The following is a 14,076-nucleotide window of genomic DNA, read 5'->3' on the forward strand; positions in this document are numbered from 1 at the left end:
GTCACTCAATGGGTTGCCAACTGGCTTACTGACAGAACCCAGACTGTAAAAGTAGCCGACTCCAAATCCATCTCCAGACAAGTGACAAGTGGAGTACCTCAGGGTTCAGTCCTCGGACCGCTCGTTTGTCATATACTTCTCTGATGTACAGGCTAACACTAAGGGACTCTGTCTAACAAAGTTCGCAGATGACTGCAAACTGGTAGCCATTACTGAATCCCCAAATGATGTGGATATTCTACAATAGGGCCTGACAGAAACAGATGATTGGTGCCAGAGCCATGGGCTCAAGCTCAATGCCAAGAGATGTATAGTTATCCCCTTTGGGAAAAAACATGTACCCATGAATTACCACATAGGTGGCAATACACTAAACACCAAAAATGTCTCTCACAGGTGGACAGTGGTCTCATCTTCGATAAATACATCACCACAACAGTAAGGAAATCATTCTATGTGGCACACTTCATCACTAAGGGATTTTCATCCAGAAAAAAGGAGGTCATTGTTCCACTGTACTCATCCCTCATTAGACCCATTATAGAGTGCAACACCCCATTTGGTATGTACCTTACAAGACATCTGCAACAGCTGGAAAGGCCACAGAAATACCTCACTAAAGGAATCACAGGCCTCCAGCAGATGCCCTATGCTGACAGTCTAAAAAAAACTCCAACTATACTCTGTGGCATATCGTCTACTCAGAGGCGATCTCTGCTTAACATACAAGGCCATGTCAAACCCAGAGCTGTAGGACATGCTCCACTTAAAGAAATCCCAATCCCTCTGAGCCACACGCTCCATGGATCTAAACCTTGTCATCACAATGAACAAAACATGCTGGAGGGATAGGTTCCTGACCCAGAGACTCCCCATACTCTGGAATAGACTGCCCATACATGTCAAGCAGAGCACCTCCTTGGCCCTCTTCAAAAGGAACCTTGGCGATTGGATGGGAGATAGGAAATTCACCCCGAGGATCACGTCAGTCGGCCTGCTAGACAGGGTTCCAGGGAAGTAAATATTGTAGGAAGAAATATCTAGGGAATTGTTATGGCTAGGCTTGTATAGGCCCTAGGGCCGATAGCCTAGTACCACCCTATGAACCTATAAAGGCAGCATTGGCCAAGGCTACAAAACTAGTAGTTCTAAGTTTAACATGTCCCTTTGTGTTACAGGCAACAGCTAGACCCAACACACTCTCTGTTGTGCTTCTACAGGAGTGGCCTCAGGGCTCTGATGCTAGAATGGAGAAGACTTTACGCCCAATTACATTCTTTAGTAGAAAGATGACGCATGTTGAGAGGGAATATCACCCGTGCATTCAGCAACTTTTTGCCATTTACTGGGGTTTAAAACAAACTAAATACTTAACAGTTTTTTCCAAAGACATTATAGGACAGATGCCACATTATGCCATATGGGCTTTGGTAAATGAGACTCCGTTAAATAAACTGATTGACGTCAGTCAAGCAGTGTTTGCGAAATGGTTGGCATTTAGTGTCAAGTAAGTTGCAATAAAGGCAGGAGATAAGTATTACTTATCTAACTTCATGAAATATGAAGGAAAATATTTTTCAGACAGTACATACGTAGTTAATTCTCTGTGGCTGCATATATCTACATGGGCAAGGAGTGGGTATGTTAATAATATGGGCAAACCTCTCAAGCATGCTTCTGTGTTACAGATTATTTGGTTCATAGTCAGTCCCTTGTGGGATGCTATAGTATCTTAAAAGTAAAAGCTCATCAAAAAGCTACAAATTCAATTTTTCAGTTAAATAACTATGCTGATCAGATGGCAAAAAAGGCAGCCAAGGAAGGAATGCAGTTGTATCCTACAGAGCACCTTTCTGGTGTACCAAATAAAACCACTGCAATACATGCCATACAGACATTTTCAACTCAAAATTTGCAGCATGATTTCCTGCAGATCCAAACTAAGTTTGGACTGCAAAAAGAGTTAGAAAAATGGGTACTTTTCTGTTAAACCCCTACCACTTGCCACTGGTCACTGGCCTACAATCGGAGTTGGAAGACTGTGAATTACCACTCTGGTGTAATTTATGTTACAGTGAGTACATTCCCAAGGCCAAAAAATGTGGGTACTTTCACAGTCTGCCTTGTCTAATGTCAATTTTGTTGCATTGCTTAGAGTATGGCAACTTCGGATGATGTTTACACATGTAACTGTGATTGTTGCTTTGATTGTATGTTTTATACCTCACTAGATGTTAGCGTTGCAATGGCAATGCTCTTAAACACTTTCAATGTACTCTGTAAGATGTATACAGTTCCAAGTCATGCATTGTAAACACTGTTAGTTTGGCGAGTTTTTTAAGATATGAGTACAGATGCCTATTTCCGACATTTCCCCTCCTACATGCAGTCACTGAATGTAGTACATAGTGTGCAGTTTTATTTTGGTACATAGCAGATGTCCATCGTGTTTCACTGTTGCAGTCGTTACTCTTGGGTTATCCTGCTGGCAGGCTACCTGCAGTCGGCCAGAATTCCAAAGTCTAGGTCCGGCGTCGGTTGCTGTCGCGTCTTCCCTGACGTCAGTGTGCCAGGGGTATAAAAGATGCAGCCAATGCCATTTTCTTCAGTCTTTCTTGCCGTGCGGTGCCCGAAGCAAAAGGAGTTCGCAAGTGCCGGTCGGCCGACTCCTGAGATTTTCAAATACGAATTTCAGAATCGAAGTCTTCATTAAAGTTAAGTACCCCATTGGGGAAACTTTTTTCTTGCTGCCTAATTCAAGCAGAGAACAAAGACATTCTACTAAAACATCTGGCATTTGTAAAAAGATTACTACTTGGCCTGGTACACAGTAAACGAAAAGAAATCAAAACTAGTACCCTCTCAAGAGATGATATTCCTGGGTGCAAGTCTAAATACAACTGCCCAGATGGCTTATCTCACGCCAGACAAACAAAAGCAACTGACTATTTACTTCAAGAATTTGACAACAAAAACACACTTATCTGCAAGGAAAATCCTGCAGGACTTAGGTTTCATGGCTTCCTGCATTCTACTAATTCTATATGCCAGACTGCATATGAGGAAACTACAGTGGTATCTAAAAAGCATTTGGACTCAACACTGCCACAGTTTGGAGACAGTAATTGCACTCATTCCCTGCCTACAACAGGAGTTTCGATGGTGGGCAGAAGCCTGCCACCACAACGTGGGTCTGCCATTCTGTTTACCCCCAGCCAGCCAAACACTGACAACGGATGCATCAGATTATGCCTGGAGGGACCCATATGGCAGGAAAATATATTCAGGCACATGGCTTGCAAACCAGATGCATCTTCACATCAATCAAAAAGAGATGCTAGCTGTTTAAAATGCCCTGACAGCCTTCAAGGACCTACTTCATCCAGGACAATTACTGGTAAAGACAGACAACATTACAGTCATGTGGTACATAAACAAACAGGGAGGTACACATTCATACCCCCTCTGCAGACAAGCAATGACCTTATGGGACACAGCATTGGCTTTTCAAGTTCACCTGCAAGCACAGTTCCTGCCAGGAAAAACAAATACTCTGGCAGACAAACTAAGCAGAAACCTCATGGATCCCCACGAATGGAAACTGGATCCACAAGTCTTCAGCATGATAATAAGAAAATGGGGATGCCCAGACATAGATCTATTTGCCTCCCCTCACACCTGCCAATTGCAGAGATTTTGTACAAGGATTTATCACAAGCAAGCATGGAAAGTGGATGCCCTATCCTTCAACTGGAAAAATCTAACAGTATATGCCTTTCCCCCACTGCCTCTCCTTCCCAGGGTACTCCTAAAGGTCAGACAAGAGAAGCCAAAAATGATACTGATTGCACCAGACTGGCCACGCCAGCACTGGTGCCCAATCCTGAAGAGCTTGTCTCAAGGTCCAGCATGGATACTGCCTCTAACTTCAAGCTTTCTGACCCAACAAAACAGTCAGATCCTGCACAGCCAACTCAGGACCTTAAATCTGGCAGCATGGCGGATAATGTAGACATTCAGAACACTCCTCTTTCAAAAGCTATTATGGATGTTATCTTGGAGGCCAGGAGGCCCAGTACCAGAAAATCTTATGCAGAAAAATGGAAGAGATTCTCTGCTTGGAACCAGGAACAAGGCATAGATACGTGTGTGCCAAATATCCCTCAGATTTTGCAATACCTAACTGAGATGCTGAACAAAGGCCTTTCTTTCACATCTATTAAGATTCATGCCTCTGCCATTTCAGCCCATTACAATACGGAACCACCTATATTCTCTCATCCTTTAATAAGGCAGTACCTCAGAGGGGCCAAAAACATTAGGCCTCCAAGGAGAGCACCAATTCCGGCCTGGGACCTCAATTATGTTTTGGAAAAACTCACACTACCTCCTTTAGAGCCAGCATCAAAAGCAGATATAAAATTCGTATCCTGGAAAACAGATCTACTCCTAGCAATAACCTCTGCAAGGCGAGTCTCAGAGTTACAAGCACTCATGGCTGTGGAACCTTACATCATTTTCCATCCAGACAGGGTTTCTCTGAGGACAAACCCTACATTTATGCCTAAGGTGGTGTCCAGTGTGGCCCTCAACCAAACCATTCACTTGCCAACCTTTTATCCTAATCCACAAAACAAGGGTGAGAAAATTCTGCATTCTTTGGACATACACAGGCAGTTAAGATTTTATTTGGACAGAACTAAAACCTTCAGAAAGACTGAGCAAGTTTTAGTGTCATATGCTGCAGGTTCACAAGGAAAGGCTATCTCAAAACAGACTATTTCTAAATGAATAGACAATTGTATCCGTTTCTGCTATTTTCAACATGGCAAATCAGTGCCTAAGGACATTAGGCCTCATTCCACCAGAGCAGCAGCCACTTCAGCAGCCTTCCTCAGAGGAGTACCAACCAAAGATATCTTAAGAGGCTGCAACTTGGAGTTCAGTGCACACCTTCACAAAGCACTACCACTTACCTCTTTACTCCAAGTCCAGAGCAGGCTTTGCCACTGCAACCTCTCCTAATCCTGTTTAGCCCAGCCAAACTACCTCAGCTTTGGGATTCAACCCAAGAGTAATGACTGCAACAGTGAAACACGATGAACATAGCACAGATGTCCTTCAAGGATGCATCTGCAGTCATAACATATGGGTTGTCCTGCCTCAGGCAGCCCTTCGGTCGGCCGGATTCCAAAGTCTGGGTCTGGCTTCGGCTGATGTCGCATCTTCCCCGACGTCATAGCTGCTGGGGTATAAAGGCATCAGCCGACGACATTTTCCTCAGTCTTTCTTGCCACGCGGTGCCCGAAGCAGAAGCTGTTCGCAAGTGCCGGTCAGTCAGATCCAGAGATTCAGCTACCGAAAACTTCTAAAAAGCTAAGTACCCCGTTGGGGACTCTTTCTTGCCTCAGCCGATGTCAGACAAAGTAAATAATTGTTTAACTTGTGGGAAACAAATACCTCATAAGGATTTCCATTCCTACTGCCTTCCTTGCTTAGGCCCAGACCACGACGTATCAGCTTGTTTAGCCTGTGCCTCCTTCAACCAACAGACTCTTAGACGTCGGTCGGAGTTTGCGGGAGTTTTTTGGCTCCGCTTTTGCATATAAAATGCCGTCGGAGACTCCGACTATGCATTTAGCCAAAAAACGCAAGGAAAAGGACCGACACTCGCGGCCCGCGAGTGTCTCGGTTTCAGCTGAAACCGAGGCCTTGGTTCTTCCTTACGCCGAAAACATACCTCCGACAACCGTGGCCAGCGAGGCCCCGGCCGAGTCGGCTACAGAAATCACTACCGAAGAAACAAGTGCACAATATTTGTCCGACACTATTCCTTTGGACATTTCCACTCCTGCATGTGGGGCAGCTAGGCCCCCTGCTTCTATGTCTATTAAGGCTTTCTCCAGAGCTAAAGCAGCTAAAATTGCTAAAGCATTGCCTGCAAAATCTACCTCTCAGAGGCCTTCCTCAAGTTCCCAAATGCTCAGTCTTGCTGAGGACCTTATTTCTCTGATTAGGGGTTCCCAACCTCACCCAGACAGGGCCTCCCATCCTCCTCCTGACAAAAGGCCCAGGACTGAACCCCCTGAACCTCTCTCCTCTGACTACTCCTCCGATGGATCTGATTTGTCAGACCATCAGGAAGGGCCATACTCACCTTATGAGGATTCTGATGCAGAAGACTCTATCCCTTCTGCTTCCCCTCCAGAGGAATTTTCATTTGGGGAAACTTTACACTCTATGAGGGCACACTTTCAATGGCAGGGTCAAGATTTCTCTGATTCTAGAAAAAGACTAAGGACTTTCTTACACTTGCCACAGCATAGGCCTTTAGCCATACCACCTGTGCTAACAGTAGTTGATGATGCATATAATGATGTCAGCTCTGCTCCTGACTCACTTCCCCCGGCCCCTGCCAAACCTGACAGATACTACAGGGTGCCTGATTCCCATTTCCACTTGTATAAAGCCCATGCTGCAGACCCAGAAACTATTTCTCAGGGCCCGAAAGGTGTTGCAGCTACCACTGCTAAAAACCCACTACCCTCTGAAAGGGAGTCAAGAGCATTAGAGAGATGGGGAAAAAAGGTTTACACCTCTGCTACTCTTTCTGCCAGGGCTTTGAACTGTCAATTCCATATGATACAGTACCAGGAATATTTGCTAGATCAGCTGAATAAAAAGCTTTCTTCTCCTGAACCTTTAGACCGTAAGGCCCTTCAAGATTTGGTACACAATTCTCAGCAGGTCAGTAACCACTTCTTAAAATGTGGCTATGATGCACTGGAAGCTTCATTTAGATCAGCTATGACTGGGGCAGCAATTCGTACACATGCCTGGCTAAAAGAGCAATCCTTGCCGGACCATGTCAAGGCTAAACTCCTAGATGCTCCAATGGAGAAACAAAGTTTATTTGGCTCCCCTGCACAGGAGATTCTAAAGAAAGTGGAAGAAAAAGCAAAATCTGTGCGAACAGTTAAGGAATTTCTGCAGGTCCAACCTCCGAGGTTCAGCAGAAACTGGCCTTCAAAGAATTGGTCCTTTCCAGACACCTCCAAGGCACAGAGGGGCAGGAATAGACGCCCAAGAGGCAGAGATCAATCAAAGGGTGCCTACAGGGGTCGCCGGTGGCAACCTGCCAACCAAAGGAGTACTGCCACAACTGCAACTACAACCACTTCCACAGGACAAACACAATGACTTGACTCTGATTCCGCCTACAAGAGAACAGCTGGAAGCACCCATGGGCGGAAAATTGGCTTTATTCTCAAAAAACTGGCATTGCATTACAAAAGACAAATGGATATTGCAAACAATAGACAAAGGCTACAGGTTTCATTTCCACACTTTACCAAGAAGGAACGGAATGCCAAACCTACCACCAAACCAGAAGCCAGAGGCTTTAACACAAATCAACCATTTACTTCAGATGAAAGCAATAGAAAGGGTACCATCTCGGGAACAAGGTCAAGGCTTTTACTCCAGACTATTCCTTGTACCAAGAAAAGAAACCCAATGGAGGCCTATTCTCGACTTGTCCGCAGTAAACACATATCTCATTGTGCCAAAATTCAAAATGCTGACCCTACAGCAGCTTCTTCCCATGTTGGGCAAGGAGTCTTGGCTGGTGACTCTAGATCTCAAGGAGGCATACCTGCACGTCCCTGTACGACCAGATTGCAGAAGACACCTCAGATTTCTTGCAGGATCAGATCATTATCAATTCTCAGCATTGCCCTTTGGCTTATCTACTGCGTCCAGAGTATTCACGAAATGCCTGGCATCAGTAATTACACATTGCAGGCTTCAGGGAATTCAAATTTACCCATACCTGGACGACTGCCTAATACAAGCGGAGAACAGGACAAGACTTATAAAGGATTTGGCCTATGTCATACACCTGTTACAGGCCTTGGGATACAAAGTCAACATCCAGAAGTCAAGACTAGTGCCATCCCAAAGGATAACCTTTTTGGGTGCGGATTTGGACACAATAACTCAGATGGCTTTTCTCACAGAAGAAAAACAAAAGCAACTACCAGTCTACTTCATGGCTTTGACAAGACAAACTCAGCTCACTGCAAGGAAAGTCCTGCAGGCCCTGGGTTACATGGCATCTTGCATAATCTTGATCCCACATGCCAGACTGCATATGAGGAAATTACAATGGTACCTAAGGAATGTATGGTCTCAACACAGGCACAGTCTAGAAACCATGATTCCAATCATTCCATGCTTGAAAAAGGAATTCATGTGGTGGGCTCAGCCTGCCAAGCCAACAGAGGGTTGCCTTTCAACAAACCACAACCAAGGCAAACCATCACCACGGACGCCTCAGACCTAGGATGGGGAGCACACATAGAAGACAAGTGCATCCAAGGCCTATGGACTCCAGACCAGCAAGATTTGCACATAAACCTAAAGGAGATGCTGGCAGTGAAGCATGCAATCGAGGCATTCAAATCATTCCTCCAGCAAGGTCATCTGCTGATAAGGACAGACAATACCACAGTCATGTGGTACATAAACAAACAGGGAGGCACGCATTCCTATCCTCTATGCCGGATGGCAATGGATCTGTGGAACCTAGCCCTGAATCTCAACATTCAACTGCAGGCCAACTTCGTTCCAGGAAAAGAGAATTCACTAGCAGACAGCTTAAGCAGAACTACCACGGATGCTCACGAATGGATGCTGCATCCAGACATGTTCAAAATCATAACAAACAAATGGGGAATGCCAGAGATAGACCTGTTCGCCTCCCGACTCAACAATCAACTGAAGAAATTCTGCTCAAGAGAATACCACCCACAAGCCTGGAAGGTGGACTCCCTCTCTTTCAACTGGAATGCCCTAACACTGTATGCTTTTCCACCACTCCCATTGATGTACAGAGTACTACTGAAGATCAGAGAGGAGCAGCCAAAGGTGATACTGATAGCTCCAGACTGGCTAAGGCAACACTGGTATCCGCTACTGAGAAGCATGTCTCGGACGAAGCCATGGCCTCTACCCCTATGGCCTCTACATCTAACGCAGAACAACTTCAAGACACTTCATCCAAACTTGAAAACACTGCAGCTGACTGCCTGGAAAATTGCCTAAAACAGAACCAAACTGTCTTATCTCAGAGGGTCAAGGACATAATCCTGGAGGCCTGTAGACCCTCCACAAGAAAGACATATTCAGCCAAATGGAAGAGATTCCTCATTTGGAGCGCTTCAAAGGGTACAAATGTCACACTGGCAAACCTAGCACACATCCTAGAATACTTAGCAGAACTGTACCACAATGGCCTGTCCTACTCCTCCATTAAGATTCATGCTTCAGCAATTTCAGCAAAATACAACATGGATCCTCCTATCTTCTCTCACCCTCTCCTCAGACAATTTTTAAGAGGATCAAAAATGTAAAACCTCCAAGAAAACCCCCTCTTCCTGCATGGGATCTCAACTTTGTGCTGGAAAAATTAACACTACATCCTTTTGAACCAGCAGCATCAGCAGACTTACAGTTCTTATCTTGGAAAACTGCTTTCCTTCTAGCAATCACTTCAGCAAGAAGAGTATCCGAGTTACAGGCACTGATGGCAGTGCAGCCTTTCCTTATTTTTCACCAGGACAGAGTGTCTCTGAGAACCAATCCTACTTTCATGCCAAAGGTGGTATCCAGGGTATCCTTGAACCAAGCTATTCATTTGCCTACGTTCTTCCCTAACCCACAGAACAGGGGGGAAAAACTACTGCACACCTTGGATGTACACAGACAACTGCGCTACTATCTGGACAGAACTAAGACCAGCAGAAAAACTGACCAACTTCTAGTAGCATATGCAACTGGAGTGCAAGGAAAAGCAATTTCCAAACAGACAATCTCTAAATGGATAGAAAATTGCATTCAATTCTGCTATTCTTTTCATGGAAAGACAGCTCCTGAAAATATCAGGCCTCACTCCACAAGAGCCACAGCCACCACTACAGCTTTCCTACGAGGGGTGGCTACCAAGGACATTTTAGAAGCTGCTACTTGGAGCTCCATGCATACATTTGCCAAGCATTACAATCTACCTTTATACTCCAGATCCCGAGCAGGTTTTGCAACTGCAGTTTTACAGGGGATCATAACTACACCATCCTTATCTTAGTACCTCCTCCCCCAGTTTGGCTATGGTATTCTACCCATATATTATGACTGCAGATGCATCCTTGAAGGACATAGTACAGTTTTGTACCTACCATAAATGTAGATGTCCGATAGGTATGCATCTGCAGTCAGGATTACCCACCCACCTTCCCCTCTGTGGTATTCCTAGGGTGCTTACCCCTCTTTCAGCTAGCTGGGGGAATCTATAATGGTGTATTTGTTTGCATGTATACATATATTTATATATATATATTGTTTTATTCTGTTTGGAATTTGCAACTTTTATCCAAATTTAACCTTCCTAGAGGGCACCTGGCATCTGGGGCAAGAAACACTGAGGAAAATGGCGTTGGCTGATGCCTTTATACCCCAGCAGCTATGACGTCGGGGAAGATGCGACATCAGCCGAAGCCAGACCCAGACTTTGGAATCTGGCCGACCGAAGGGCTGCCTGAGGCAGGACAACCCATATGTTATGACTGCAGATGCATACCTCTCGGACATCTACATTTATGGTAGGTACAAAACTGTACTTTGTGTACTTACCATAAATGTAGATGTTAGAGTGTATTCACTGTTGCAGTCCAGATTACCCACCCACCATCCCCCTTTTCTTTGCTGGGACTTATCTGCACTTCTCTATCCTATACAACCTTTTTGGTGTATTTGCTTGTTGATGAAGGACATGTTATTTTTGTGCATGTATTTTTATTGGCATATTCATTCAGCCTTCCAATTTAGGGGCACCTGACATCTGGGGCAAGAAAAACTGAAGAAAATGGCGTCGGCTGCATCTTTTATACCCCTGGCACACTGACATCAGGGAAGAGGCGACAGCAACTGATGCCGGACCTAGACTTCGGAATTCTGGCTGACTGCGGGTAGCCTGCCAGCAGGATAACCCAAGAGTAATGACTGCAACAGTGAATACACTCGAACATCTACATTTATGGTAGGTAAACAACTGTACTTTCTCACATTTAATTGGACTTGCTTTTCTTAACTTTTCTGCGTAGTTCTTTGCCTGTAGAAAGGGCACGTTCCAAGGTGTATAGTCCAGATGTAGAAACATGCCAGATGTAAACAAGACCTTATAACATACCCTTTTCTCAGAAATTGTACAATCTGTCTCTTGGTTTGATCTTGGGTTTTAGATGTATTCATTCACAACCAGATTGTGTTGTAGTGCTGTTCAAACTCCTTCAAGTCTTACCTGTACTCATTTCACTTGAACTATGCGATTTCCAGGACACAAAAATCTGGTTACGATAATACGTAAGCAGCAGGATAATTTCTAACTGTATGTTATTGTGGATCGAATCTGTACTATTTCTGATTTTAACTTTTGTCCCACACATGCATACCTGTCTCAGATGTCTCTGCTTTTAACTCGGATTTTAAAGTGAAGAAATATGCCAGACACAGACCAGCGGCGAGTGGTAGGGGTTTAACGGCAAAGTATCGAAAAATGTATTCTTGTAGGAGAATGTCCACAGCAATATCATGCAAAATGTTTTGAAGACTGTTCTAGTCTTCCTTATATACCGTTACCAGCAGGCACAACAATTAGTGAAATTTAATCATCAGGTATTGAGACATTTGGGTACACAAAAGGTATTGCCCATTGTAAAGAACAAGTACTGGCATCCACAGTTAAAGAAAATTTGCTATTTAGTGGATGCTGAATGCTTAATATATGTGCAGGTTAATGTTCAATTGAAAAAAACACAGTTACCAAGGGTAACTCCAACAGATAAAAATTGTACTACTGGAGTTTCTGTAATATGTACTAATACCACAGTCATTACAGTCAGCATACATTGGGCTTATGTTCTATTGATATTAACAGATAAACCTACCTCTGTTCATACAGACCATTTGTTTAAAATCCCTTCTACCTGTAAAAAAGTAGGTAGACAGTATCAAAATGTTGTGGTACATTTTAACATCACATTTCCAGATACAGACAGGTGCCGATATAAAAGAGTGTAGTATGATACTTTGCTATTAGGTTAGGGTACCAGAATGGGAGCTCCTAACGCAGCTGATATTGAAATTCGAACTAATCGCTTAAAAGTAGTGGGGGAAGATATCTCTCAGATTGTACATTTAAAAGTATATTGGAATCCAGACATATAAAAAACACTTTTGCACAATGTAAATTATCAGCAGCAAGTTTTAGGCAGTTATGATGCTATGCAGCTACATCAGTTGAAATTTGATGGTAATATGACAATTTATGTAAACTGGACAAAGTGCACTATGCAATCTTGTATGTGGAAATTCAAAAAAATAATGTACAAATTGAACTAATGTTACAAAATGAAAATGTTTGGCGACAATTGTTTAACAAATGGATACCTGATACAGATTGGATTAAACTATTTACTGAAGTAACATATTGTACTCCACAGTACTGTATAAAGATGACGGAGAGCTGATCATGCCAAGCCCCTGATTGCTGTCGGCCTGAGAGATAGCTGTGGAACTAGTTGGTGACCGAATAGGAAAAGGTGAGATTAGTGAGGACAAAGAGAAGGATATTGTGAGATACCATATCAAAAGCTTTTGATAGGTCCAGAAATATAGGAGAGGAGTGTAGGCCATTGTTTTTATGGTACAGGATCATGTCGGTGAAGGAAAGCTGGGGGGTGGTGGTGCTGTGAAATGGCCTGAAGCCATGCTGGGTTTTGGAGAGGAGGTTGTTAGTTAATAGATAGTTTAGTAGCTGAGAGTTTATACATTTCTCAAGAATCTTGGAGAGTGGGGAGAGGATGGCAATCAGGCAGTAGTTGGAAAGGTCGGTGGAGGAGCCACCTTTCTGTAGGGGAATGATGTGTGAGATTTTCCACAGAGTGGGGTACATTGCTTTCTGATATGGAGTGGCTAATTACTATGGAAATTGGATAAGCTAGGGTGTCCGCTGCTATTTTTAGGTATTCTAAGGATAGGTTGTCAACAGTGAGTTTAGTGAGCTTTAGTTTTGTCTGAAGTTTTTTTTATATAGGAGGTGGGTACTGCAGAGAAGGTGAGGGAGAGGTTGTTTGAGGGCCTGGTGGATGGGGAGAGTTGTTGTTTGGCTAGTGATAGAATGGTTTCAGTGAAGTATATGTTGAAAGAGTCAGCTATACTGCTGGAGGAGGAGAGGATGGTAGGTAGTGGGGTGCCTAGCTTACCTGGGTGGAGTATGGAGTTTATTGTGGACCAGAAGTGTTTAGGATTGTGATGGGAGGAGTTTAGGGCTTTATCTGTTTTTGTTTGCTTTTTTTTACCTTGCTACGCAATTCAAGGAAGGATTGCCTAGCAGAGGGTGTTTTGGTTTGGTGCCATTGTTCCCATGCTTTGTCCCGAATTTTTAAAAGTTGCCGGGTGTTTTTTTGTAGCCAGGGGGAGCTTTTGGTTTTGACTCTGGCATATCTTAGGAGAGCCATGAGTGTTTAGGATGTTGAGGAAGGTGTAATTGAAGAAGTGGATGGATTTGTCTAGGTTGAGGTATTTCAGTGGTGTCCAGTTACAGTTTTTGAGGTACGTGTTGAAGGAGTGTAGATTGCAGTTTGTTGTATTGCGGATTTGTCAATGAATAATAGGACTGGCATTTTTTACATGGTGTTTTAGGAGGAAAATGGTTGTATGGTCACTGAGACTGTCAGGTAGACAGCCTGTTGTGTAGTAGTGTGGATCTTTGTTGACCAGTATCCAATCAAGGATAGTGTGGTTGCTGGGGGTTTTGTTTATGTGGGTGGGTGACTGGATTAGTTTTGAAAAACCATGTGGATTTAGGTGAATGGTTGGGTAGACATTATTACAGGATAGCCAGTTTGTGTTAGTCACCGAGGATGATGGTTTCTTGCTGAAGAGAAAGAATGGCCCAATTCAGGAGGTTTTCTAGAATAGGAATATTCTGGCCTGGTGGAGCGGTAGCAACCGGCAATA

The 14,076-nt window shown here is 43.8% G+C and overlaps 1 protein-coding gene across 1 annotated transcript in view; it reads left to right on the plus strand.

The window, feature by feature from the left end:
* The first annotated feature begins 1,289 nt into the window (after positions 1-1,289).
* The window catches only part of KIAA1328 (KIAA1328 ortholog), a 1,446,094-nt gene continuing 1,433,307 nt past the window's right edge, over positions 1,290-14,076 (plus strand). The window contains exon 1 of the mRNA XM_044087278.1: positions 1,290-1,507. Coding sequence (XP_043943213.1) covers positions 1,290-1,507 — 218 coding nt within the window. The remainder of the gene's footprint in view (positions 1,508-14,076) is intronic.

The sequence above is a fragment of the Protopterus annectens genome, chromosome 1.part1 (genome assembly GCF_019279795.1).
Source record: "Protopterus annectens isolate FY-2018-M chromosome 1.part1, PAN1.0, whole genome shotgun sequence".
NCBI lineage: Eukaryota > Metazoa > Chordata > Ceratodontiformes > Protopteridae > Protopterus > Protopterus annectens.